We start from the raw sequence: 25877 nt of genomic DNA on the forward strand, positions 1-25877 counted from the left end.
CTATCTATCCCCATCCATCCCATCTATCTATCTCCTCCCCCTTTCCTCCGACTCTCCATGGCAGTGTGTTTGTGTTACTCTGCTCTGGGATTCCTTGTTGTTTTTATCTTCATGGCCTTGGTCAGACAAACACACATGGGTTTATTCTTTTTAATCTCATTTCCTTATGCCTCCAGCACTTAGGTGTGTGGATGGGCATGTGTTTATGGGGGGCGGTATGTGTGTTCCCCCCTGCCTCTCTGTTTTGCAATCCCTCACTTCCCCGGTCTCTTACAACACACAGAAAAGGACCATCTTGCATGTTGATTTCCTGTCACTGCCTCCAGGTATGCCAGCAGCTCCAGCCATGGGACAGGCCCACCTGGTTCTGCAACCTGCCGGCCAGTGTCCATGGGGCAGCATGCTGTGCTGGGGGCAGTGCATCATAGCTGTCTGATCATGCACGTGCAGGTGTGAGCACATGGGTCATGGGCTCTCACCCCTCCCCCCCTGCCTCATTCAGATGCAGGCTACCCTAATTCAGGATGGCTGGCACTGAGGATCAGATCTACAAAAGGACATAGGCCACTGTGTCACGGGTTCCCAGTGGTCAATGCCCCATCTGTAACCCTTCCCTTGGGAGTGACCATTTAGTGTGCCAGACCCCACAGAACCCCCCCAGGGGCTGGCATGTGGCCTCCATGACTCTGGCCTCATGGTGAGAGGCAGCAATCTCTGTCTCTCTCCATGGCTCCGTCAGCGAATCTGGCCAAGCCAGACTCCTCTGGAAGGCTTGTTCCATGGCCCTTCCGGGTGCAAGGCTGATCCTATTTGCGGTGACACCAGGTAACAATTTCTCTGTCCCCTGGCCTATGGCATCTGAAAGTGCTTAGGGCAACCTGGTGAAATGAAGGTTACAACATAGCCAGGTCTCCCATGAGCAACGCTGCTGGAGGAACCATATTTGCTTTTCCAGGCCTAGTTTTTCACACTCCTGAGTGACGTAGTTACACCGACTTACTTTCCTAGTTTAGAGTAGGCCTGAAACCCAGGTGAGAGAGCCCTGTGTGTCTCTCTGAACCGCTGACGTTATTCTAGCCACTTCCCCCTTTCTCCTTTGTTCTGCTCCCATTGAGGTCATATCTTCTGCCTGCCCAGTTTCCTCAGGTTAAGTGTTGCTTGTTCAGTCATTGGGAGTGACTTGTGAGCTTTCCAGCTCCTCTGTTGATCTAAGTCAGTTTGACCCAGTTCAGTCACCCATTCATCCACCCTAGGCCTGGTGCACACTAGAAAATTAAGTTGTTAACTCTGTCGCTCAGGGATGTGAAAAAGCCACCTAACCCTGGCGTAGACAATGCTAGGTTGCTGGAAGATCTAATTATGGCCTCTCAGGGAGGTGGATTAATTACGGTGACAGGTGAACCTCTCCTGTTGGTGTAGGTAGCATCAACATGGGAGCGCTATAGCGGCATTGTAAGTGTAGACGAGCCCCTAGACACATCTCATGTTGCCCATGCTGCTCCAAGAGCAGCATTAACACTTCCCCCTCCCTCCATTGGGTGGCGATGCAAAGGAGAGAGGGAAACCGAGGCACACATTGTCTTTGTAAAGCTCTCAGCAGACATTCTCTCTGCGTCACAGTGCTCAGTGCACTTGGCAGTGCCACAGGCTCAGGAGATCCTGGTTTTCGGTACCACAGAGGTGGCAGGCAGAGGCTCCGCGTCTGCCCCTGTGCTTAGTGGCCCAGTGAGTGTGTTTTACATAAAGTGATGCAGATTTAACAGGAAAGGTGGAGAGGCTCCTGGGGCCGGAGCACCCCAATAGTTCACAGGGTTCCCCCTAAACTCAGGGAGACCCTTCCTCCCCATGGGGTGGGGTGGGATTTGAACCTGGGTCGCCTGTGTCCCAGGCGTGTGCTCTAACCACTAGGCTACTGGTCAAAGGGGTGAAGCCTTTCTCCCTTTGTGCCTTTTACCCATATCTAAGATGGCTGCCAGCCTTGCCCCTATGGAAGATGAAGTCTCACTGTGCCCTAAACAAAGATGGTTCCCACAATGGTCCTAGCCAAGATGGTTTTCAATGCAGTAGCCATGTTAGTCTGTACAAGCAAAAACAACGAGGAGTCCTTGTGGCACCTTGGAGACTAACACCTTTATTTGGGCATAAGCTTTTGCGGGCTAGAACCCATTTCATCAGATGCATGCAGTGGAAAATACAGGAGAAGGTATAAATACATGAAAAGATGGAAGTTGCCTTACCAAGTGAGAGGTCAGTCTAATGAGACAATTCAATTAACAGGGGACTACCAAGGGAGGAAAAAATCACTTTTGTAGTGGTAATGAGAGTGGCCCATTTCAAACAGTTGACAAGAAGGTGTAAGTAACTGTAGGGGGTAATGGCCCAAGCACTCCCAGTCTTTATTCAGGCCTAATCTGATGGTGTCCAGTTTGCGAATTAATTCCAGTTCTGCACTTTCACCTTGGAGTCTGGTTCTGAAGTTTTTCTGTTGAAGAATGGCCACTTTTAGGCCTGTTAGAGAGTGACCAGGGAGATTGAAGTGTCTCCTCCTAGTTTTTGAATGTTATAACTTCTGATGTCAGATTTGAGTCCATTTATTCTTTTGCCTAGAGACCGCCCTATGTGGTCAATGTTGCCCTCACTTTGCCCCTTTCTAACATGGCCGCCACGGAGACCATGGCCCCGCTGATTGGTGCGAGAACGAGCCAATAACCCTCCAGTCTCTGCCCTCTCGCGGAGCCGCTCTCCTGCTATGGAATTAGAGGGAGGGCATTGAGCAGTGATTGATGGCCCCTCCGCAAATAACAATGGGACTCATGGGGTTCGGACCAATAGGGAGCGGAGAGGGGCGGGGCGGGGCGGTGCTTCCAGGTTGGGGAGTGAATGGGGCTGGAGCCGGGGCCTGAGAGCAGGTAGCAGAGCGAACTCTTGCCGGACGCCTGGGTCCTCTCCGTGTCTGTGGGGGAGCCCGGACGCCTGGGTCCGCTCCGTGTCTGTGGGGGGGCGGGGGGAGCCCGGACGCCTGGGTCCGCTCCGTGTCTGTGGGGGGCGGGGGGAGCCCGGACACCTGGGTTCTATTTTTGGCTGCGGGGCTATACTGGCTCCCGGTTGATTTGAGGGGGTGCCCCATGTCTCCCTTGTAGGGAGAAGCCCCGCACCCAGCCCTGCCATGGAGACTCTGATCCCTGTTATCAACAAACTGCAGGAGATTTTCAACACGGTGGGGGCCGAGGTGATCCAGCTGCCCCAGATCGTGGTGATTGGGGCCCAGGTGAGACTCCAATTTCTCCCTTCCTGGGGGGATCCAGCTGCCCCACTGGGGTCCAGGTGAGACCCCCGCCAACACCCTCTATTCTCTGAAGCCCCAGGCTCCTCTTCTCCCTCTGCCACCCCGTCTGGCTGCCCCTCACCCTCCTGTCCCCTCCAGCCTTAACCCCGTTTCTCCCCTCCTCACAGAGCAGTGGGAAGAGCTCGGTTCTGGAGAGCATTGTGGGTCGCGACTTCCTGCCCCGGGGCTCAGGCATTGTTACCCGGCGGCCCCTGGTCCTGCAGCTGGTGAATGTGCCATTTCTGGAGGAGCGGCAACATGCAGCCAGTGGGGAAACAAGTAAGGGGGTGCTGGGAGCCAAGGTGGGCTCTCCCTGGGCTGAGGGGGACAATACCATTCACTGGGAGGCCCCCCACCCCCTCCCTGCTCTGGGAGCTTGAGGGTAGAGACCCCAAGGGCTGAGGTGGTGAGACCATGAGATGTCTGGGTCACTGTGACTCCCTCTCTCCCTGCTGCTGGGGAGCCTGTGTCTGTGGGTTGAAGCCAGTGGTTCCTATGGGGAGCCAGGGTCTGAAACAGCTGCTTGGAGTGGAGCTGTGCAAGCCCCTGAAGCCCTGTCCACACCCTGGGGGGCTGAGAGTGACCCCAAATTGGCTCTCCCTACAGGTACCCAGGCCGAGGAGTGGGCGACCTTCCTGCATTGCAAGCACAAGGTAGGGGCCCTGCTCAGGATCTGGGGGTGGCCCCCTCAACCCCTGTCTGGGTCTTGTGGGGAATGATGGTAATCAGAGGGGTGGAGGATGCCCCTCCCTGACCTGTCTGTCAAGGAGTAATGGAGGTGATATTCCCAGCACCCATCCCTGTCCTTTGCTGGAGGTGGGGGGCAGCCTCCCTTGCCCATCCTGGCTGTGGGTCATTGCATGCCCCCTCTCCACATACTGTCAGCTTCAGGGCAGAGGGAAGTGTTACCAGGGGCCATGGAGTGTGTCTCAGGGCCAGCCCTGCCTCTCTGTCCCCTCTCAGACCTTCACCGACTTCGATGAGATCCGGCAGGAGATCGAGACTGAGACCGAGAGGACAACAGGAACCAACAAGGTAATGAACACCTCTGACAAATCCTCCTCAGTGTTTGTGTGTGAAACCAGGAGTCCTGATCCCAGCCTCCCACTACTGTAACCCACCAGACCCCACTCTCCCTCCCAGAGCTGGGGAGTCCTGGCCCCCAGCCCCCCCGCGCTCTGACCCACCGCCCCCCCCCACCCTCCCAGAGCTGGGGAGAGAACCCAGGAGACCTGGCTCCCAGCCCCCTCTGCTATAACTCTGTTGGTTATTGCCCTGCAGGGGATCAGTCTGGAGCCCCTGTATCTGAAGATCTACTCCCCACATGTCCTGAACCTGACACTGGTCGACCTACCGGGGATCACCAAGGTGAGAGGCGGGTGCCCCATGGTGTTGGGGGATGGAATGGGGAGGGGTCCTTGGATGGGGTGGGGAGGGGTAATGCCCCACTGTGGGTGTCTGCCAAAGCTGCCGCTAGGGGGATATTTCCAAAATCCGGCTTATTCCTTTTATCACTGGGGGACCTTCCCGACTATGGACCCTCAGCCAGTCGGTGTCTGTAACCATGAGTCCTGGCTCCCAGCCCCTCCTGATCTAATCATCAGCCCCTGCTGTCATCTCAGAGCTGGTGAGAGAACCCAGCAGTCCGAGCTCCCCTGTATCTTGTCTGGCAGGAGTCTGCACTCACTCTTCTCCCCTCTCAAGGTGCCTGTAGGGGACCAGCCCCCCGACATTGAGGGCCTGGTGCGGGAGATGATCCTATCCTACGTTTCCAATCCGAACTGCCTGATCCTGGCTGTGACAGCTGCCAACACCGACATGGCCACCTCTGAGGCGCTCAAGCTGGCCCGGGATGTTGACCCCGATGGTACTGATGTGAGGGACTCCCCCAAGGGACCCAGGGCATGGGTGGGGCTGAGAGCTGGTGGGCTGTGAGCCCTGCATGAGGGGAGTGGAGGCAGGTGGTGAGGGGGATGCAGTGGATTTACTGGGTGTTTGATGCTGCAGCCTTCACAGACTCTCTTTAGGGAGTGCGCCCCTTTTAATGTGCGAGGCTCTTGCTTTGTTCCCCTATAAGTCCCTTGGGCTCCAGCCCCCCTGTTCCTCTCTGTGGCTGTCCACCACTCTAGGGGAGTTTGGGTCCCTAGCAGAGACTTCAGCCCTGACAGGAGTGCTGCAGGCAGCAGGGACCGGGAGAGACGCGGGGTGGCCATAGCAAAACCCGCTGACGTTTGTTCGTCCCCTGCAGTCTGGGATCGGAGGGTCCAGGCTAGAGAAGAAAAGCCAGGCTTAGGTCAGAGTCTGTGTCGACTGAATCCCCTGCCCTGCTGCTCCAAAACCTCCTGGGGGTCTGCCTCCTGCCCTGGCTGCACTGTGTGGGCTGCAGCGGCTGTGCCGGCCCAGACACGGGTACCCAATTGAGGGGCTTTGCTGGTGCTGTAGGAATGCCACCTAGTGCCAGAAACACTGGTCTGCCAGCACAGCAGCGTCTGCCCTGGGGGGTTTCACACCCTGACCCACATCACTAGGTGGGTAAGTGTAGCCTGGGCCTAGGTCTCCGTCTCTGAGCCTGGGCCTGCCTGATCATCCCTACCCTCTCCCCTCCTGCAGGACGCCGCACACTGGCCGTGGTCACCAAGCTGGACCTGATGGACGCTGGGACAGATGCCATGGATGTTCTGATGGGCCGGGTCATCCCCGTCAAACTGGGCATCATTGGGGTGGTGAACAGGTGGGCAGGAGGGTGGTGGAGTCCAGGGGGGCTGCACAGAGCCGATGGAGGGGCTGTGGATCGTCTGAGGGGTGGGAGGGGCTGGAATTGTGGGGGGTGGAGGGCTGTGGAGAAAGTCTTTGGTGGTGGGATGGGGGCACTGTGCTGGAGTTTGGGGGATTGGAGGGGCTGCAGGGGGTAGCAAACCCAATGTTCCCCACCAGCATGGACTCGGGCGGGGGGGGGAGTGGGGACAGACAATGACTCTGTCCCGCCCCTCCCAGGAGCCAGCATGACATCAACACTCAGAAGAGCATCACTGAGTCACTGCAGGACGAGCAGGGCTTCCTGCAGAAACGATACCCATCGCTGGCCAACCGCAACGGCACCCGGCACCTGGCCAAGACCCTCAACCGGTGGGTGCCAGCTGGAGCTCTGCTCTCCCTGGCAAGGGGCACTGAGGCCAGAGGACTAGGGCTGTGGAGGGGGCAGAGAAGGGAAAGGATGGAGGGGTGTGTGCTGCCCTGGCAGACCCAGGAGCGGGGGGGGACAGCAGGAGGAGCAGGGTAGCACATGGTGGCAGGAGACCCTGGAGTCACCCCAGCGGAGGAGTTGAGCCCTGGCTGTCAGCACTGGGTGCCAGAATGATTCCCTGGAAATTCAGGAGCCGGGAGGCTAGGTTAGACGGACTCATTCCTGTGCCTTGCCCCAGGCTGCTGATGCACCACATCCGGGATTGCCTGCCGGAGCTGAAAACCCGGGTGAATGTGCTGACGGCCCAGTATCAGTCAGTGCTGCAGAGCTATGGGCAGCCCATCGAGGACAAGAATGCCACGCTGCTGCAGATCATCACCAAGTTTGCCACCGAATACTGCCACACCATCGAGGGCACGGCCCGGAACATTGAGACCTCAGAGCTGTGAGTGCTGGCGGGGAGGCGGACCTGCCCCCTCAAGGGCAGGAACTGCAGTGCAGATACCTGGGAGCTGAGAGCTCGGGGCATGAGGGTGGTGGTGCTGAGAGGCAGGGGTGTGTGGCCATTTTTGGAGGGGGGGCTGTGCTTTGGCTACTGTTTCTATTCTCTGAACCCTTCTGTGTCTCTTCCCCCCCACCCCGCCATCCCCCCAGCTGCGGGGGTGCCCGCATGTGCTACATCTTCCACGAGACGTTCGGCCGAACATTGGAGTCCATCGACCCACTGGCTGGGCTCACGATGCTGGACATCCTGACAGCCATTCGCAATGCCACGGTATGGTACCCCTCCGGGCTCCCCTGGGCAGTGCCCCTTCCACCAGCCCCTGTTCTATTAATTTAGGTGGAATAAATGGGCCACAGATGTTCCCATGGTCCAGTCACTGTCCCACATTAAACAGTGCGATGCGAGGTTTGGTACCCAGAGACCTTGGCCTGCCCAGCACCATGGCAAATGCCATCCACTGTCCTCGTAAACTGTTGTTAATGATACAGAGGAGACTGCAAAGCCATGGGCAGCATGTGAAGAGCTGGCTTTGGAAGGCTAGCCCCTGGCTTGGCCCGTACCAGCCTGCCCCTTCTGTCCTCCTTTCTTTGCTGGAGCCTGAGCACCCCTGCCTCTGTGGCTGCCAGCCCCCCATGGTGCCCCTTACCAACCATGCCCCAGCCCTGCATGGTACGGGAACACCACCTGACTCCACATGGTAGGGACCCCTCCCCCATACGTACCACATTGGGGATGGTACCGAGCCATGACGGGGGGGGTAACAGACCATAGTGGGCTGCGGGGTGAGTGTGTGTATTTGCCCCCCTCCCAGTCCCCTGGAGTGGGATGTGCCCACCCCACGACACCTTCAGTCCCATCTCGCTGTGGCTGCCTGGGACTGACTAGCCCCCTCCTGGCTTTCTGTGCCTCACGGGAGTGGAGAATGGGATGAGGCTGGGTGGGGGTGTCTCTCTCTCCCCACTGGAGAAGCCACTACTCTGATGGGGTCCCTGCCTACCCCTCAGGGCCCCCGTCCCGCCCTCTTTGTGCCTGAGGTCTCCTTCGAGCTTCTGGTGAAACGACAGATCAAGCGTCTGGAGGACCCTAGCCTGCGCTGTGTGGAACTGGTGCACGAGGAGCTGCAGCGCATCATTCAGCACTGCTCCACCTACAACACACAGGTGCCCCCCAGGGGGGTGTCTGACCTTAGGCCAGTGCCTGTAGCTTGCCCCACGTTTTCCCCAAGGGGCTCTGCCGAGGCTAGCAGAGCCCATCCAGCTTTCCCTGCTGCACAGTGCATTCATCTCAGATAAAAGCATTACAGTGAAGTGCCTGCTGGCTTTGCCCCCTGGTTACGGTCTCATGTCTGTTTCTGGGTTACACTCATCCTTGATACCAAAGACCCTTCTCTATCTCCTGGGCCTCTCAGGCCTGCTCTGACCCAGTCTGTGCAATCCCCTTGGGGTGTGTGTGATGATTTGGGGGGGGGGGGGGTCCACCTGGACCAGTGAGGGGTTCTGTGACTCCTGCCCTGTAACCTGTGTGCTGCGCATGTGGTGTTGGATTCCCTGACCCCCCCGTGGGCTCTGAAAGTAAAATAACACAGCATGCAATCAGGTGGTGTAACTACTTTTTTTTACTTGGACCCTGCCTGTCCAAGGTGGTACTTTTACCTGTCCCAGGATCTGCCACAGAGCCCTGCAACGGGACCCAAATCCACCAGGGCCTGACTACAAGTGTCAGGCTGTGAAAAGCACTGCCACGCTTGCTGGGGAAGTGTTGGGTTCAGGGCCAGATTGGGCTTTAAAAGTGGGCCCAAGCAGACCTCTGGCCTGTAGTCATCAAACACAGCTGGAGCAGTCTCTAGCTAAGCTGTGGGCCCATTTGTGTCCAGCACATCTCAGTAGCCATCTTTTGAAGTTTCAACATTTCCAAGATCTTATCTCTCCTCCCTCTGTGCCAGGAGCTGTTGCGCTTCCCCAAACTGCATGAAGCTATTGTGGAGGTGGTGACAGGCGTCCTGCGGCAGAGGCTGCCCATCACCAATGAGATGGTAACACCTCAGGGAGAGGGGGCTGCTATGGGACATCTGGGATCCATGCAGGGTAGGGGCTGATATGGGTGTTGAGGTTGAAGTCTTTGTCCTAGGGCAGATTGATTGGATTTAAATCAGCAAGTGGGAAAATGCACTTTAAAAATCACCCACTTTAATCATATTTTGCATTTGTACTTTTTAGGAAAATAACTTAAAAGGTGGATTCTCACTGGTTGATAACCATTTTAATTTGCAGCTAAATATAGTCTTTACACTAAGTGTGGTGCTTCTTTCTGCAAAGCAGGTGGATACACTAATCTATACACATTTATTTAAACTAGTATGTAGCTGACCCTACATTTATTCAGTTTAATTTTCTGATATTAGAAAATGATGCATTTTTATTTACTAGATAATTAATACAAACAATTAAATGCTGTTTCTGGGCATTTTTAATGGAATATGTGCTGAGTCCAGAAGAACAAATGTCAAGCAAAACATGTTTTGCATTGAAAACTAACTGAGAGATGGTTTGATTGGTCCTGCTTTGAGCAGGGGGTTGGACTAGATGACCTGCTGAGGTCCCTTCCAACCCTGGCATTCTATGATTCTAAGAGGACAAGATCTGCTAGTTGTTTCCCTCTTCCAGTCTGAGATTTTACAGGGTTTCACTTCCATGGTTTGATGTCCTTTTAAGATGTCAGCAGCAAGCATGTACTGCTTTTGATTAAAATCCATTACAATTCTGGCAACTTGTGTTAAGGACTAAGCTTATAATACCCTAAATTAAATATTGTTTTGTTTTCAAAGCTCAGGCCCCATCCCATCTCTCTCCCATGCAGGTTCATAATCTGGTTGCAATCGAGCTCGCCTATATCAACACCAAGCACCCAGACTTCATCGACACAGCACTGGTGTCTGCCTCTGTCAGCAGCAGCAGCAGCAAGGTAATGCCTCTCTGCTCCTGTGTCCCACTGCTGAGCCTCTTCCACCCCTTTCCTCCACTGGACACCAGTGTCACCCCTCATGACATGGTGGCCAGCTGGTCTCTGCTCTCCCCAGAATGACCCCCCTGCAGAGGGGATCCGGTGTTGGAAGAGTGACAAAGTGGAGAATGCTGGCATGGAAGAGAAGCCTAAGGGGAACACCCAGCCCATGTATTCCAGCCCCAGTCGCTCCCATGCTGTCAATCTGCTGGACACAGTGAGTTACCCCCTTCCCACACAGGCAGGTGATGGTGAGGTATTTTGATCATCTAGTCTGACACACACACCCTGCAAGACCCACAGGCCAGAGAACTGCCCCAAAGTTGCTTTGACCCATCTCCTTGTTGGAGAATTCCTGGCTTTCCCCCACCCGCCATTTCCCTTGTTCCTACAGCCCATGCCGGCCACACGGAAGCTGAGCCAGCGGGAGCAGCAGGATTGTGAGGTGATCCGCAGACTCATCAAATCGTATTTCCTCATTGTGCGCAAAAGCATCCAGGACAGGTAAGATGTGGTGGGGATAAGGGTGTGAGGCTGCAGCCCCTCTCCTGGACCCTTATGGGCCATGAGGAGTTGAAGAGGCTCAAGATGGGTACCCCTCCTCCACAGCGTCCCCAAGACGGTCATGCATTTCCTGGTGAACTATGTCAAGGACCATCTGCAGAGCCAGCTGGTTGGACAGCTATACAAGCAGCAGCTGCTGGACATGCTGCTCACAGAGTCAGAGGACATGGCACAGCAGCGCAAGGAGGCTGCTGGGCTGCTCCAGGTGAGGGAATGGGGGGGGGGTGTCTCTCTGCCCCCCTACCTGTGCTAATGACTTCTGTCTCCCATCAGGCCTTGCAGCGAGCCAGCCAGACCATCTCTGAGATCCGGGAAACGCAACTCTGGTGAGGGGAGATTGTGCCTACAAACCAAGCCCTGGGCTCTGACTCACTCACTTGGTGCTACAAATACCCCTGCTGACCTATGTGGATGTCTGGAGTGGCAGAGACACCACACACACCCCTCCCCCTGTTCTTTGCTGCCTGTGTATCTGAGCCGCTCCGATGGTGGGTTGGTGTTATGGAATAAAACTTGTTTGTGCAAAGAGCTGGCTTAGGATTGTTACCTGGGGTGACACCTTCTGCCTAAAGAATTCACTGATGGCCAATGCCAGCTGCCCCAGAGGGAGTTTGATAAGGAATCTAATAATGAAGAAGCAGGGCAGAATCAAATGGGGGTTCACAACATTGCTTCGCAAATTCCATGCCCTGTCATAGCTCCTCACTGCTTCCCCATCCACTCCCCCTCATCAGTCTGAGTGCTTGGGAAGCATCTCTTCCTCTTCAAGAGTGATGAGAAGGCGGGGGAGGGGGGTGTTACAGTCATAGTCCCAGCCTTCGAAAGCTGCTACCTATTAATTTCATTGATGAATAGATTGAATAGGATGGGTCCTAGCTGCCTTTTAACCAGTTCTACTTACATAAGAGCCTTTGATGAGGGACCTTGGCAAAGGCTTTCTGGAAATCCAGTTCCTCAGATCCATGAAGACTGAAGCTCCACCTGCTCCTCTGCAGCAGTCGGCTTTCCCCCATCTCCTACTTTAAAAACCGCTCTACAACCTTTTGAATGTTTAGTGCCAGCAGTCTGGTTCCACTTCGGTTTAGGTGGAGCCCATCTCTCCTGTATAGGCTCCCCCCCATCCCAAAAGTTTCCCCAGTTCCTAGTGAACATAAACCCCCTCCTCTCTACACCATTGATGTTCTGCTGGTCATCACAAACCCAGCTATCTATGTTTCTAATGATCAAATCTCCCATTACTAACACCTGCCTTTTCCTAGCAACTGGAGTTCCCTCCCCCAGGAGAGGCAAATCTGGAAGGAGGGTCCCAGCTATGGGAAGCTTTCTTCCTCCTCAACAGCACAGGGGCTGTCTGAGCAGAGGTGGGACAATTCTACAGTGTCCCAGAAAGCCTCATCAACATACCTCTCTTAGCTCCTCCAGTTCTGCCACCCTGGCCTCCAAAGTCTGTATGTAATCTCTGAGCACTCTGCTGCTGGGTTTCTGCCTGCATTGTGTCCTAGTTAATGAAAGGGTGGTTTAAAGAAAGGGGTTTATGGAAGATGGTTTGGATTATAGGTTTTAAGGGGACTAAAGGGGAAGAGGTAGGACTGACAAGGGACCCCCCCTTCCAAACTCCCTGTTAGCAGCCTCTGGAGAGATTGAAGAGGCCAGAACTCTTCAAAGGGGGGGCAATGACAGAGCTCTATGAAATCATGCGTGATGTGGAGGATAAGGAAAGTTAAGTCTGTGGGGGTGGAGGTGGCTGGCAGCAGGGAGATTCCCAGGTCCCGCCCGGCAGCCCCCTTCTCCCCTCTCCTTGCTCCGGAGGCGGCAGCCGCCGCCGCTCTCCCCGCGGGGGCCGCCCCCGGCTTTATCCCCCGCCCGCGCCGCGCCATTGGCAGCCTCCTTGCCCCGCCCCGCGTATGCGCGACTCGGGCAGCGCCTCGTCCGGTCATTCCGCGGGAGCCCGGGAAGCGGCCGGTCCTCCCTAGCGCCCCCCTGCCGGGTCCATGGCCTGTTCTCAGCCGGGGGGCTCCGGCTCCTGGTCCCGCTGCGTGGCCCCCCCGGTAGCAGAGTCCCCATGACCCACCCCCCGGTGTCCCGCTGGGGGGGGCTCTGCGCACCGACTCACCAGCTGCTGAACCCGCCACGGATTGAAGCAGGAGCCGGGACAGCGGCTGCGCCCGGCTCGGAACCACCCCCGCCCCCAGTTTCCCTCTCGGTCCGCCGACAGGGACCCGGGGGGCGGGGAGCGTCTTTCCGCTCAGCCCGGCGGCCCCTCCGCGCCCTGCAGCCGCTGCTCAGCCGCCAGCACCGGGCTTCTCTCTCCAGCTCCGGCTGCTCCTTGCCCCTCACTAGGCGGCCGGGCCCTCAGGATCGCTGCCCGCGGGCTGAATTGCGGCCGCTGTCACCGCAGCGCTTAAGGAACCAGCAGCTACTTCAACCCCCCGAGCGCCGCCCGCAGGAGCAGCCCCAGGAACGTCCTAGGAGCTCGGGGGTCTCTGGCCCCAGGGCCTCGCCCCACCTCAGCAAATATCCGCGTGACCTGGCTGACCCCATGCTGCGCCGGCGGCTCCCAACAGACACGGGCCCCACGTACAAACCTCGGGCAGATTATGGCCCCAAACAGCCTGCAGCTCAGATGCGATGCGGTGCAGCCCGTTGCTTCTCCTCTCTCCGGGTTCCGGACCGTGACTGGCGCACCCCCCTTTGCTTTGCACTGGCGCTCAGCGGAGTCAGTCCTCAGAGCTAGTGGGTGGGCCATCCTACGCAGGTGTTAACAGCTGAGCTGCCCGTCAGCGTCCCGCGGGTGGGGCGGGCACGCGTGTCGGCGCATACCAGCCACAATGTGAAAAACCTGAGAGATGCAGCAACACTGACTCACCCCTGGTGTAAACAGCACTAAGTAGATGGAAGAATTCTTCCATCAGCCTGGCTATAGCCTCTCGGAGAGCTGGATTACCTATGCCGATGGGAAATCTCCCCTGTCGGCACAGGTAGGAATCGCTCTGACACCTGTCTCAAATACCAGCTCTCAGGCAGGGACTCTGCCAGCGTTCCCTGTGCAGCCTGCCCCACTTCAGTGCTGGGACGTCAATTCCAGTGGATGGGGGGCAACAGAACATTGCAGGCTGGAGTCACCAGGAGCACTTCCAGCATTTACGTCCCCCTGGCATTAACAAAAAACCCACTCAGCTGCCCCCAACGCTGCAGGCATCTACATCCCCCCCAGGGAGGGTCTACAAAATAGGGAAGGGTCATATTTTTAACTAAACAAGGGAGATTTTTTTGTAATTAAATACATTTGTTTTTAAAAATAAAAATATAAAATTAATTGTGAAATTAGCCCCACCTTCATTAAGGTCACCCCAATTCCTTGTCCCTCCCTCAGGGGCCCACCCTACAACCCTGGCCACTGAGGTGTCTATGGGACAGACCACACTAGAATGACCTCACAGCAGACTGCACTGATGGAAGGGGGCTTTCCAGCAGTATAGAAACACACAGCGGGGGGGGGGGGGGGGTCCAGCACAACCCTCTCTCTCTGTTTTCCAGCCAGTGCACCCTCGTCCTTTATAGGAGCCAAGCCTGCACCTCCCCAGCTGCTGCTCATCCTTAATTAGCTGCCTTCCACCCCTCTCCAGGATGGGTTAATTGGACCACTCAGCTGCCTGTTAACTCTTCACCTGCCAGCATGAGAGACACGTCCCATTGGGGGAGGTAGGGAGGCTGCAGAGATGGATTCTGGGAGATGCTGTTTGTGGGTCTTTGGGAGGGTCCCATCTCCCATGTTGGGCAGAAGGAGGATCCCAGGGAGGGCTGCATAGGGGGCAGCAGGGCTCATTAACCAAAGGGAGGGGAGAGTTCCTGAGAGGGAGGCTGTATATGGTGGGGTCCTGGGAGAAGGCTGATCCCAGCAGGCTGTGCTGGGGGAGGTTCCAGTGGGGGTAGCTCCAAGGGGTGGATCGCAGCCTGGGGAGGGGAGGGTCTTTTTCCTGCTTATATTCAGACAGGCAGGGGTTTCCACTGCAGCATTCATTGCAGAGTTCATCACAACATGGGGGGGGGTGTCTATACAGAGCCCCCTGCACAGAGTTCCACAACCCCCCCAGCATTGTGCACCCTCCACCCCTGGCTCATCTAGTCTCAGAGCTGAAACCAGTCCAAGGTGCTGGCCAGATGCAGGGACAGTCTCTGTCCCCCGCCCCTGCCAGGACAGTCCAGCTGATGCCTGGTCTGCACCCCCAGCAGCACGAGCTCCAGCATCTCCAAGTCAACGGGGGCCGAGAGGATGTTGTCCCAGCCTCTTGCCCCTCCCCTGGCTCCCCAGAGGTGTCAGAGGGCAGGTGCTAGCGGGGTACCGGTGGCCCGAACATCTCCATGGTCTCTATCACCAGGGAGAGATGGTCCAGGAAGGAGCTGATGGAAACACGCAGGATCCGGGCCTCATCTGCTTTCCAGTGCCTGGTAGGAGGACATGGGGTGAGGTGGGAGGAAGCCCCCGCTAAACCCAGCTTAGCCAGTACCCCTCATGACCCACAGACCTGCCGGTGCCCCTCACTCCTGACCTGCAGACCCTACTAGCCCCACCCTGACACCCCCCCCAGCCCTGCTGGTGCCCTTTACTCCCAACCTGCAGCCCCTAGTGAGGGTTGGTCTCCGTGGGGGGGCTCACTCACACATGCAGGAAGTTCTCAGTCACCGTCAGTTCTTTGCTGATCCCCCCCTTGCGGGGCTCAGGGTCGGGGGCCAGGGAGCCATGAGCGATTTGGGCCTCCAGGGGGGATGGAAATGGGATGCTCAAGGTGCTGGGGGGGGGAGGGTTAAGGAAAAAGAGAGTGGGAAAAAACTGGGGGGGGCAGGTGAGAGACATGGCCAGTTCCATGGGGGAGACCCTCCGCAGCCCCCTCTCCCAGAGACCCCCCACGGGCCCCTGATATCCCCACAGCCTCATCACCTCCCCAAATCCTCCCAACCCCTTCTGCACCCCCAGCTCTGCCCACAGCCCCCTCATCACCCCCAGCCTCTTCTGCACCCCCAGCCCTGCCCACAGCCCCTTCACCCCCCAGCCCCTTCTGCACCCCCAGCCCTGCCCACAGCCCCTTCACCCCCCAGCCCCTTCTGCACCCCCAGCTCTGCCCACAGCCCCCTCACCACCCCCAGCCCCTTCTGCACCCCCAGCCCTGCCCACAGCCCCTTCACCCCCCAGCCCCTTCTGCACCCCCAGCCCTGCCCACAGCCCCTTCACCACCCCCAGCCCCTTCTGCACCCCCAGCTCTGCCCACAGCCCCCTCACCACCCCCAGCCCCTTCTGCACCCCCAGCCCTGCCCACAGCCCCTTCACCCCCCAGCCCCTTCTGCACCCCCAGCCCTGCCCACAGCCCCCTCACCACCCCCAGCCCCTTCTGCACCCCCAGCTCTGCCCACAGCCCCCTCACCACCCCCAGCCCCTTCTGCACCCCCAGCCCCTCCAGCCCCCCCCCCTTCGGCGCCTACTCGCCGCACGGATACAAGCCCAGCGCAGTCGCGGCTGCTCCAGCTTCTTCCATCTCGGCCACGGCTCCGCCCCACGTGCCGCAAGGGGGCGGAGTTTTGCGGCCAGGCCCCGCCCTTGCACACGTCAATCCCTCCCCGCCCCCACCCGGAACTCGCCCTCCCTGAGACCCTCCTGCAGGGACCCCCCCGCCCTGCACAGCGACCCCCAGCTGAGACCCCCCCCGCATCCACTGCCCTTCCCCCACCCCTGCAGGGCGGTACCCCGGAGCCCCTGGCAGGGGGGCAGAGGCCACTGCACCAGAACCTCCTCTGGGACTGGGACAGTCACACGCCAATCACAGGGGCCTTCAGCAGCACCCCCCTCCCAGATCCCAGCCCTATTCCCCATATTCCCACCCCCACCCCCACGGTCTGCAGGGCAAATTTACCTCCTGCATCAGCCTGGCTGAAAAACAGCTTCCTCCTCTTTCCACTACATGCATCTGACAAAGTGGGGATTCACCCACGAAAGCTCCTGCTCCAAAACGTCTGTTACTCTATAAGGTGCCACAGGATTCTTTGCTGCTTTTAGCTTCTCCCTTCTTCACCCTCAGCAGGGGGTGATATGGGGGGGAGGGGCCCAAAGACTTAGAGGACACCGTTGCCCCCATGGGGACAGAGGTGGGGGTCACCAGGTGAGGGGCCCCGGCATAACCAGCCCCATACCCTACACCAGAGGGGCTCTGTCCCGACGCTGGGCAAGGGGTCCCTGAGTAACTGGCCCCTGCCCAGGCCCAGAAGGGGTATGTCTCAGCACCAGGCAAGGGATGCCCAGATAACTGGCCCCTACCCCCACCCCGGAGGTGGCCCCAGATAACCAGCCCCCTGGCCTACCCTAGAGGTGGCTTCATCCCTGGTCTCTGTATAACCAGCCCCCTGCCCCACCCCAGTTAACACATCAGGCAGAGCTGGGCAGCTCTCACACCCACCATCATCTTTAATGGAGAATGGGAGACACACACAGGCACCTTAGCAGCAGTTCAGAGGTGTCAGGAGGGGGCAGAGGGACCCCAAGCCCCATACTGGGCCCTGCCTGCAGGCTCCTTGTTCCAAGTGCAGGGACAGCCAGGCTGAAGTCTTCCCCCTGGGCCCACGGCTGTCTGGGCACTAGTCCAGGAATCCCATCTCCATCGCATCAGCCACCTCCGGGTGCAGCAGCCGCGTGGCCAGCCGCTCAATATCGTCCAGGCTCAGAAGGCGAAGGCTCCGCTCGTAATCCTGGAGGGAGAGGGAGGCTTAGCACGGCAACCCCCAGGGTGGAGGGGAAGGGGGGGCACTGGGATCCCTGTAGCCCCCTGCCCCACCATTGGTGCTGGGTCCCCAGATAACCAGCCCCTGCGTCCCACCCCAGAGGGGCCACATCTCAGTGCTGGGTCCCTCGATAACCAGCCCCACCCCAGAGGCGCCACATCCTGGTGCCACATGGGTTTCACGGATGCAATGACCCATCCAGGAATCCCCCCAGCCTACAGCTCCCTCCGCACCAGGACTCCGGGCATCACCTTCTGCAGCTGCTCTAGCACCTTCTCCGCATCGGCCGTGCTGAAGTGCCGTGCCAGGACCTGGCCCAGCGGGTGCCAGATGGTCGAGAATGGTGGCGGGGGTCCCCTGTGTCCCAGCTCCTCGGGGGAAGCCTTCTCCGGCGGCTTGATTACCAAGTTCAGCTTGGACTCTGGGCCAATGGAATAGTCCGAGAGCCGGTGCTCATCTGTGGGGGTGGCAGAGGGGCCATGAGCTCTTGTTCCCCCCAGCTCACAGGGGCCCCTGGGACTGTGAGACCTCAAGATAAAGGCACCCCCCACACCACTGAAAAACAGAAGTTATGGAGCATTACAACTCTTACCCCACCCCAGAGGGGCTGCGTCTCAGCACCGGGTGAAGGGTTCCTGGGTAACCAGCCCCTGTGCCCTGCCACAGGTTGGGGGGGGGGGGGCAGGCATGTCTCAGCACTGGCCGAGGGGTCCTGGTATAAACACCCCCTGCTCCACCCCAGAGGGCCTGCGTCTCAGTACTGGGCAAGACCCAGTCCTGAGTCTCCATGTAACCAGCTCCCTGCAACTTCAAACACAATAAGGAGTCCGGTGGCACCTTAAAGACTAACAGATTTATCTGGGCATAAGCTTTCGTGGGTAAAAACTTTTTATCCACGAAAGCTTATGCCCAAATGAATCTGTTAGTCTTTAAGGCGCCACTGTACTCGACGTTGTTTTTGTGGATACAGACTAACACGGCTACCCCTCTGATACTTGACTCCCCGCATCTTGGCACCGGGTGAAGAGTCCCCATATAAACTCCACCTGTCCCACCCCAGAGGCAGCCTCAGTGCATGAGATTAGATGAAGCGGGTGGGCAATGAAATGGCTGGTGCATTGTCATGACATTTCAGGGTAACAAGACATATGGGGAGCAGTCGTGCCTCTCTGAGGGCTGCCTGTCTGCAGACTCGTGTGCCCCGGGAGCAGGCACCCACCTGCCAGGGCCTTGCCCTTGAAAAGCAGCCGCTGCTGAGAGACTGGGACGTTCAATTTCTCTGAGACCAGGCGCTTCAGGGTGCTGACGCGCTCATCTGGAGAGACCTGGGGAAATTGGGGAGCGGGGGAGGAAAGGCTGGAGTAGGGAGCTACACCCCACCCCAGGACTGCCAAACCACACACACTAGTGCCCCCCATCCATCCCCCAGGAACCTCCTCCACAAACCCTCCCCATCTTACAATCCCGGCACCTGCCAGGAACCTACCTCATTCAACACCCCTGCCCCCACCTGTGCTCCCCATCCACCCTCCCTGGATCTTCCCACCCAGCATCGCTCCCAGACCCGCCCCCGCCTCCCCCCCCCCGTTTCCCCCCCAGGGTGGAGACGCAGGCAGAGGGGCCCCCCCCCGGGCACAGCCCCCCCCACCAATGGCACAACCACCACCCCCAGCACAGCCCCCCCGCCATGGGCACAGCCCCCACCCCGAACACAGCCCCCACCCCCAGCACAACCCCCCCGCCATGGGCACAGCCCCCACCCCGAACACAACCCCCCCCCCGCCATGGACACAGCCCCCACCCCCAAGCACAACAACCCCGGGCACGGGCACAGCCCCCGCGCACCTGCAGGCTGCAGCCCCGGCCCTGCAGCGCCTTCACCGTGAGCAGCATCGCGGGATCGCGGCCGCGCAGCCCCGGAGCGGCCCCTTTAACGGCACCATAGACACCCGGGAGGACATCGGAATAGAGCGGCCGCCGCCAGGCAGCATAGAGTTGTAAGAGGGCCCGCTAGACCAGGCGGAAGGAGGCCATAGAGTGCGTGAGTACGCAGATAGAGCGGCCGGTGTGATGCCATAGAGTCTGAGGGCACCGGTGCCCAGAGTGACCGTAACCATAGAGCCCAAAGGGGGCGGGAAGACTGGGGGAAACATCATACCATAGAGACGCTGTGGGGGCTGCCCCTGCCCCTTCCCCCAGCCCTGCCGGTGCCCCCAACTCCCGACCCGCAGCCCCTGACAGCCCGGCCCTGCCGGTGCCCCTCACTCCCGACCCGCAGCCCCTCCTAGCCCGGCCCTGCCGGTGCCCCACACTCCCGACCCGCAGCCCCTCCTAGCCCGGCCCTGCCGGTGCCCCCCACTCCCGACCCGCAGCCCCTTCTAGCCCGGCCCTGCCGGTGCCCCTCACTCCCGACCCGCAGCCCCTCCTAGCCCGGCCCTGCCGGTGCCCCACACTCCCGACCCGCAGCCCCTCCTAGCCCGGCCCTGCCGGTGCCCCTCACTCCCGACCCGCAGCCCCTGCCAGCCCGGCCCTGCCGGTGCCCCCCACTCCCGACCCGCAGCCCCTGCCAGCCCGGCCCTGCCGGTGCCCCTCACTCCCGACCCGCAGCCCCTCCTAGCCCGGCCCTGCCGGTGCCCCACACTCCCGACCCGCAGCCCCTCCTAGCCCGGCCCTGCCGGTGCCCCTCACTCCCGACCCGCAGCCCCTGCCAGCCCGGCCCTGCCGGTGCCCCCCACTCCCGACCCGCAGCCCCCACTAGCCTGGCCCTGCCGGTGCCCCCCACTCCCGACCCGCAGCCCCTGCCAGCCCAGACCTAGGCTCCCCACATCACAGCAGGAATAAGGAAGTGGGCAGACCACCAAGTTTCCCCATTTCCTTGTTGCCATGAGGGTGTGGTGGGGAGAGGCATTAGACTTAGAAGTTGCACAGCAGAGAGGGGCCAGGAAGGCAGCCTGGCATGGGCCCCTGGCTTTCCCACTCTCCATGCCAGGGGTCAGGCACAGAGCAGCCTGCATTGGGGTCAGGACCCATGTTTGCTCTCAGGGTGGCAGCTGGGTTGTGCCTGTCCCAGCTGAGCAAAGGGAGCCCAGCTGCCTACAGCCCCCTCCTTTGCTTCTCCCCCACACCAGTAACAGCTCCATGCAAAACTGTGTTGCTCTCTTTCCTTTATTCGAACTGTCACGCTGTGGGAGGGGGGCTGTTCCCCCCTCCTGTAAACAGCCCAGGCCCCACACCCTGGGGGGCCACTGCCAGCAGCATAGAAAATACATCGTATAAAAATAAGGCTGGGTGTTTGGGGGCCCAATGTGAAGGTTTTGGCTTCCAATTGTCCCCGCAGGGAAGGGCCCTAGGCCCAGAGTCCCTTCTACAGCAGGTCCCTGAATTCTCCCATCTCTGCGCCCCAGGCAGTAGGCTCTCAGCGGCTGGAGAAGCACAGCACCCTTTGCAGCTGCCTCCAGCAGGGGATGCTCAGGGGCTGTCTGGCGGCCGCAGCTTCTTATAGAGAAGATGACCCAGCACGAGCAGTAGCATCTCGGCCGTGCTGCTCAGCGCCACCACGAAGGGGGCCTGGGAGGCGTAGTCAGCCTGCCGGCGGTGGAAGGAGAGCTGCAGGACCGCCAGGGCCAGCAGGCTGTTCTGCACTCCCACTTCGATGCTAACCGTCCGGCGGTGTGGGCCCGGCAGCCGAAGGCAGGCGGCCAGGAGGTAGCCCAGAAGGAGGCCAAAAAGGGGCACACTCAGCCCAGCCAGCACCACAGGGGAGTGCACGTCTGCCAGAATGAACGCCCCCATGTGGTAGGCCATGAAGAGCCCACCCAGGATGAGGGCGAAGCTGAAGGGCTTGATAAGCAGCAGCAGCAGGCGGGCGACCCGGGGCAGCTTGCACTTCACCAGCAAGCCGGCCGAGATGGGTACTGCAATGAAGAGTAGCGTGGCCAGGATCTTGGCGAAGGGCACGTGCAGGCTCTGGTGGGCGCTCAGCAACCGCCCGTAGAGTGCTGAGGAGAGCGGCATCAGCCCGGCAGCCGCCACCGTGGACAGCAGCGTCATGGAGATGGCCAGGGTGACGTCCCCGCCCAGCAGGAGGCTGTAGAGGTACCCGCCACCCCCACCCGGGGAGGAGCAGGTGACGACCAGCCCTAGTGCCAACGCCTTGGGCAGGGCAAAGGCCAGTGACATGAGGTAGCCATAGAGGGGCATGGCAACGAACTGGCCCAGGATGCCCAGGAGGACGGGCTGGGGCTGGCGTGCCAGGTCCCGTAGTGCCTCCAGCTCCACCTTGCAGCCGAAGGCACACTTGTTGATGAAGATGAGGGGCAGGAGGGCGTAGAGCAGCGGGTTCTCCGAGAAGTGGCCCAGCCCTGGGTGCTCCGGCTCCTCGCCCGGCAGCACCCGCACCCGGAACTCGCCCCGCTCCTCCACCAGTTGGTGCTGGTCCAGCAGGCGCAGCTGGAGTGGCGCCAGCCCAGCCAGGCCCGAGCGGATGGCCACCACAAAACCCCCCGCCCCGCAGCACAGGGTGCTGACGTTCTCCACCGTCAGCACGGTGGGCGCAAGTGAGGCAGCGCTAAGCTGGGTACCACCCGCCGTCCTGTTGGCGCCCGGGTAGTGGCTGGACACTACCATGATGCCCCGGCTCCTCTCAGGGAAGTCGAATTCCAGGGTGCTGCCGTCGCCCATGCTCAGGTACCTGCCAGCCTGCTGCCCCCTGGCCAGCTGGGCCCAGCAGCCCAGCAGCAGCAGCAGGAGTGGCAGGACCTGTGCCATGCCAGGGGCTCTCACGGCCCACAGGCACCTGGTCTCTGGCGGCTCCGGCACATGGGGACGTCCCTCAGCCAGGACGCATGGGTGGCCTCTCCGCTCTGTCGCCGGGTGTCCCCGCCAACCTGGGGGAGGGAATGGGAGAGGGTGAGAGGAGGAGCCTGAGGGGGTGGGAGGGGTCTTGGTCGAGGCTGCCAGCTCCTGGCTGCCCACCCTGGAGCAGGGAACTGGCCAAGCTGGACTGGGAGAAGGGGCAGCCCAGAGCCAGGCTGTGGGGTGAATGCATGGGGCAGGGATGGGGCAGGGATTATGGGGCAGGGGTTGTGGGGCAGGGGTGGCCATTCCCTCTCTCTTCAGTTGTGCTATCAAAGTTAGTAAGAGACAAGTAGAGAAGCCGATAACAGACACCCCCTCAAGACAACCCATATGCATCCCTCTCCCCATGGATAGCCCCCCTGCACACCCCCCTCCCTGATACCACCCACACCTTGCACCCTCCATCAACAAGGCACACATGGGTGGGGCAGTCCCTAAATGGTGCTCCACCCCGTAGGATCAGAGGTCACGCAAGGGTATGGGGAGAGAGGTCAAACTCCTCCAGGACCCAGCCCCAGGCCTCCCCTCTCCAGCTCCAGGCAGGCCCCTGCCCTCTGACCCGCCCACCCCTCCTGCTAATCCCTGCAATACCCCACACTCTGAATCCTAGCTGGACCCCTGACCCTGCAGCTCCCCAGTGCGACCACCCCCAGCCCTACCAGCAAAGGGATGCAACCCCCCTACCCCTGCCCCCAAACAACTCCCCATTCCAGGTCCCAGCCCCCATAACCCTCACTAGCCCCCAGCACTTATCTCCATCCCCCTCCTGCTTCCTGCTCGGTGCCCCCACCACCTCTCCCACCCCCCTCCTGCTACCTACCCCCCTCCGGTCCCCAGCCCCCTCTCCCACCCCGCTCCTGCTACCTCCCCCTTCCGGTCCCCAGCCCCCTGGCCCCTCTCCCACCCGTCCCCTTCCTGCTACCTCCCCCCTGGCCTCTCTCCCACCCCTCCCCCCCTGCTACCTCCCCCCCGGTCCCCAGCCCCTTGGCCCCTCGCCCACCCCTCCCCCTCCTGTTACCTCCCCCCTCCGGTCTCCAGCCCCCGGCCCTCCCCCTCCTGCTACCTCCCCCCTGGCCCCTCTCCCTCCTGCTACCTCCCCCCCGGTCCCCAGCCCCTCCCCCCTTCCTCCGCACCTGGCACCGGCAACCCCACTCGACTCGGCTGCGCCCGTCTCCCTTCGGTCCCCCCCTTCTTTTGCGTCACAGCCGCGGCCCCGCCCACGAGACATGATCTCACAATGGTCCCACCCACCACGGAAGTGAGTGCGCACCAAGGGGGCGGGGCCTGGGGGCCGGAAGTACGTTAAGGACAGGGACTAAGGACTCGCTGTACTGTGACTGGCTGGAACGCTGCCATCTCCTGTACTCTGATTGGTGGAGCTGGGGATACCCGGAGCGCTGATTGGCAGAACGCCTGATTGGTGCCCGCTTCACACGCAACGTTCTTCTCCACGCATTGGTGAAGGGGGGTTTACACCGCGCGTGGGTCCCCGGCCGCTGACACGTGACACCATGCTCGGGTACCCTAGGGGCTGTCACGTGACACCATGCTCGGGTGCCCTAGTGCTGTCATGTGACACTATGGTAGCCCCCCCCCGGCCGCCGTCACGTGACACCATGCGCGGGTGCCCTAGTGCTGTCACGTGACACTACGGTAGGGCCCCCCCCCCCCGGCCGCTAACACGTGACACCATGCTCGGGTACCCTAGGGGCTGTCACGTGACACCATGGTAGGGTACCCTAGTGCTGTCATGTGACACCATGTTCGGGTGCCCTAGTGCTGTCACGTGACACTATGGTAGGGCCCCCCCCGGCCGCTGTCACGTGGCACCATGCTCAGGTACCCTAGGGGCTGGCACATAACACTATGGTAGGGTACCCTAGTGCTGACACGTGACACCATGCTCTGGTGCCCTAGTGCTGTCATGTAACACTATGGTAGGGCCCCCCCGGCCGCTGACACGTGACACCATGCTCAGGTACCCTAGGGGCTGTCACGTGACACCATGCTCCGGTGCCCTAGTGCTGTCACGTGACACTATGGTAGGGCCCCCTGGCCGCTGTCACGTGGCACCATGCTCAGGTACCCTAGGGGCTGTCACGTAACACTATGGTAGGGTCCCCCAGGCGCTGACACGTGGCACCATGCTCAGGTACCCCGGGTGCTGACACGTGACACCATGCTCGGGTACCCTAGTCCTGTCACCTGACACCATGCTCGGGTACCCTAGGCGCTGAGGGGTGGGTCGTGTCCCTGCCCCCTCCCCGCCATCTATCCTGTGATTGGTGGGATTGGGCCCCCCACCCCCAAGGTTTGTGTCAATAACATGAAATGGGCGGGCAAGGCCCAGCAAACACCAGGCCCCAAAACTTCTTTCCCCCTGCACACTCCCAGGCCTGGTCACCAGCTACCTCCCACCCCAGTGCCACAGCCAAATCCGGGGGTCATCGGTGGTGCCCTCTTCCACCCAGCCTCGCCCCAGGGCCCCTGGGGCCTGGCGTCAGCCCACGTCAGCCCTTGCTGCTTGTTTGTTCTCTTTTCCTCTCCCTGGGGTTGGGAGCGGCAGGGTCTGGGAACATTTCATCATCCTGCACACACCTGCGGCTCTGTCCTTCTGCCAGGCACGGCCAGGCCCATGTAGCTGGCCCCGGGAGCAGCCAGCACGCAGTTTGTTCTGACCCTTCACTCCTGAAGCTCGGCCTAGAGCCTCCAGGGTGGCACTGTCTCCTGCCCTAGCCCCACGTTTTATCCTGATTGCTGCTAACGATCTGTCTGACTGTCATACCTAGGAACTCTGGCTGGGAACCAGGCAGCTGTAGGGCTCGACTCTGGTCAGACACAGAAAAGGCCAGTCCCAGAGCCCCAGCGCTGACCAACTGTGCAGGCCCACATGCGCAGACAGACCCATAGGGCCAATAGCGTTCGCTCCACCATACTGCGGGCTCTGCACACCTCTAGCCCAATGGCTGGCAAGTCTAGGGCAGGAGAGTTTTAAGGTGAGGGCGGAAGGTGAGTCAGGCGCTGGCACAGGAACGGAGGCAGCACAAAAGGTCTTTGACAGATTGGTAAGGGGGCAACAGAGGTTGGGTTCACGCGCAGCTCAGGGCCAGGGTTTGCCCCTTCCTTATTGAGTGAGAGATGACTGATGTCCATGGGGGAGCCATGAAGGGCCTCAAAAGTCAAGACAAACATGAATTGCTGGAGCAAGGGGGAGCTGTAGAGAGGGGAAGTGAGACCGGCAGTGGGACAGGCTAGGAGAATGACTGGCAGAACGTGCTCACCAGCTGAGGTGCAGGGGAGGATGGTGATCAAAGGCAGAGGGCTCTGGGAAGAGCCCCAAGAACAATCACGGGCTAGAAAACCTGTCTTCCAGCAAGACACAACAAGAGCTCTATTAAAACGTAAGAATGGCCAGACTGGGTCAGCCCAAAGGTCCATCTAGCTCCATCTCCCAACAGTGGCCAATATCAGGTGCCCCAGAAGGAATGAACAGAACAGGAAATCAAGTGATCCATCCCATCACCCATTCCTCGCTTCTGGCAAACAGAGGCTAGGGACACCATCCCTGCCCATCCTGGCTAATAACCATTGATGGACCTGTCCTCCACTAATTAATCTAGTTCTTCATTGAACCATGTTTACTCTTGCCTGTCACAACATCCACTGGCAAATTG

The 25877-nt window shown here is 59.9% G+C and overlaps 4 protein-coding genes across 8 annotated transcripts; 1 reads left to right on the plus strand and 3 right to left on the minus strand.

Annotated features, from left to right (window-relative positions):
* Positions 1–2853: 2853 nt before the first annotated feature.
* On the plus strand, positions 2854–11090 carry LOC127037195 (dynamin-1-like protein). Of its 5 annotated transcripts, XM_050928722.1 has the most exons (18): positions 2854–2909; positions 3141–3324; positions 3454–3604; positions 3932–3978; positions 4289–4360; positions 4607–4693; positions 5030–5192; positions 5936–6056; positions 6320–6451; positions 6748–6954; positions 7164–7284; positions 8019–8174; positions 8957–9046; positions 9871–9975; positions 10091–10231; positions 10409–10518; positions 10624–10783; positions 10852–11090. In XM_050928722.1, the coding sequence occupies exons 1-18, from the start codon at positions 2881–2883 to the stop codon at positions 10906–10908; spliced, it is 2133 nt and encodes a 710-aa protein (XP_050784679.1). In that variant the 5' UTR covers positions 2854–2880; the 3' UTR covers positions 10909–11090. The 5 variants fall into 5 exon arrangements, with proteins under 5 accessions (XP_050784679.1, XP_050784681.1, XP_050784683.1 ...); XM_050928724.1 differs by lacking the exon at positions 8957–9046; XM_050928726.1 differs by lacking the exon at positions 6320–6451.
* A 3490-nt stretch (positions 11091–14580) lies between these two features.
* Positions 14581–16189, minus strand: LOC127036366 (EKC/KEOPS complex subunit LAGE3-like). The gene is made up of 3 exons (XM_050927166.1): positions 16072–16189; positions 15240–15368; positions 14581–15024 (listed from the first exon to the last, which is right to left on the minus strand). Exons 1-3 carry the CDS (start codon positions 16107–16109, stop codon positions 14910–14912), a joined length of 282 nt encoding a protein of 93 aa, XP_050783123.1. The 5' UTR covers positions 16110–16189; the 3' UTR covers positions 14581–14909.
* Positions 16190–17014: 825 nt separating this feature from the next.
* Positions 17015–19478, minus strand: LOC127036998 (ubiquitin-like protein 4A). Its single transcript, XM_050928306.1, is given in 5 exon segments — positions 17015–17313; positions 17598–17803; positions 18566–18671; positions 19192–19242; positions 19245–19478. Coding segments are annotated over 5 exon segments (693 nt in total). The 5' UTR covers positions 19464–19478; the 3' UTR covers positions 17015–17202.
* A 692-nt stretch (positions 19479–20170) lies between these two features.
* LOC127036995 (P3 protein-like) lies at positions 20171–23415 on the minus strand. The gene is made up of 2 exons (XM_050928295.1): positions 23337–23415; positions 20171–22232 (listed from the first exon to the last, which is right to left on the minus strand). The coding sequence occupies exon 2, from the start codon at positions 22111–22113 to the stop codon at positions 20815–20817; it is 1299 nt and encodes a 432-aa protein (XP_050784252.1). The 5' UTR covers positions 22114–22232; positions 23337–23415; the 3' UTR covers positions 20171–20814.
* Between the last annotated feature and the right edge of the window lie 2462 nt (positions 23416–25877).

This window comes from Gopherus flavomarginatus, chromosome 18 (genome assembly GCF_025201925.1).
Source record: "Gopherus flavomarginatus isolate rGopFla2 chromosome 18, rGopFla2.mat.asm, whole genome shotgun sequence".
In the NCBI taxonomy this organism is placed as follows: domain Eukaryota; kingdom Metazoa; phylum Chordata; order Testudines; family Testudinidae; genus Gopherus; species Gopherus flavomarginatus.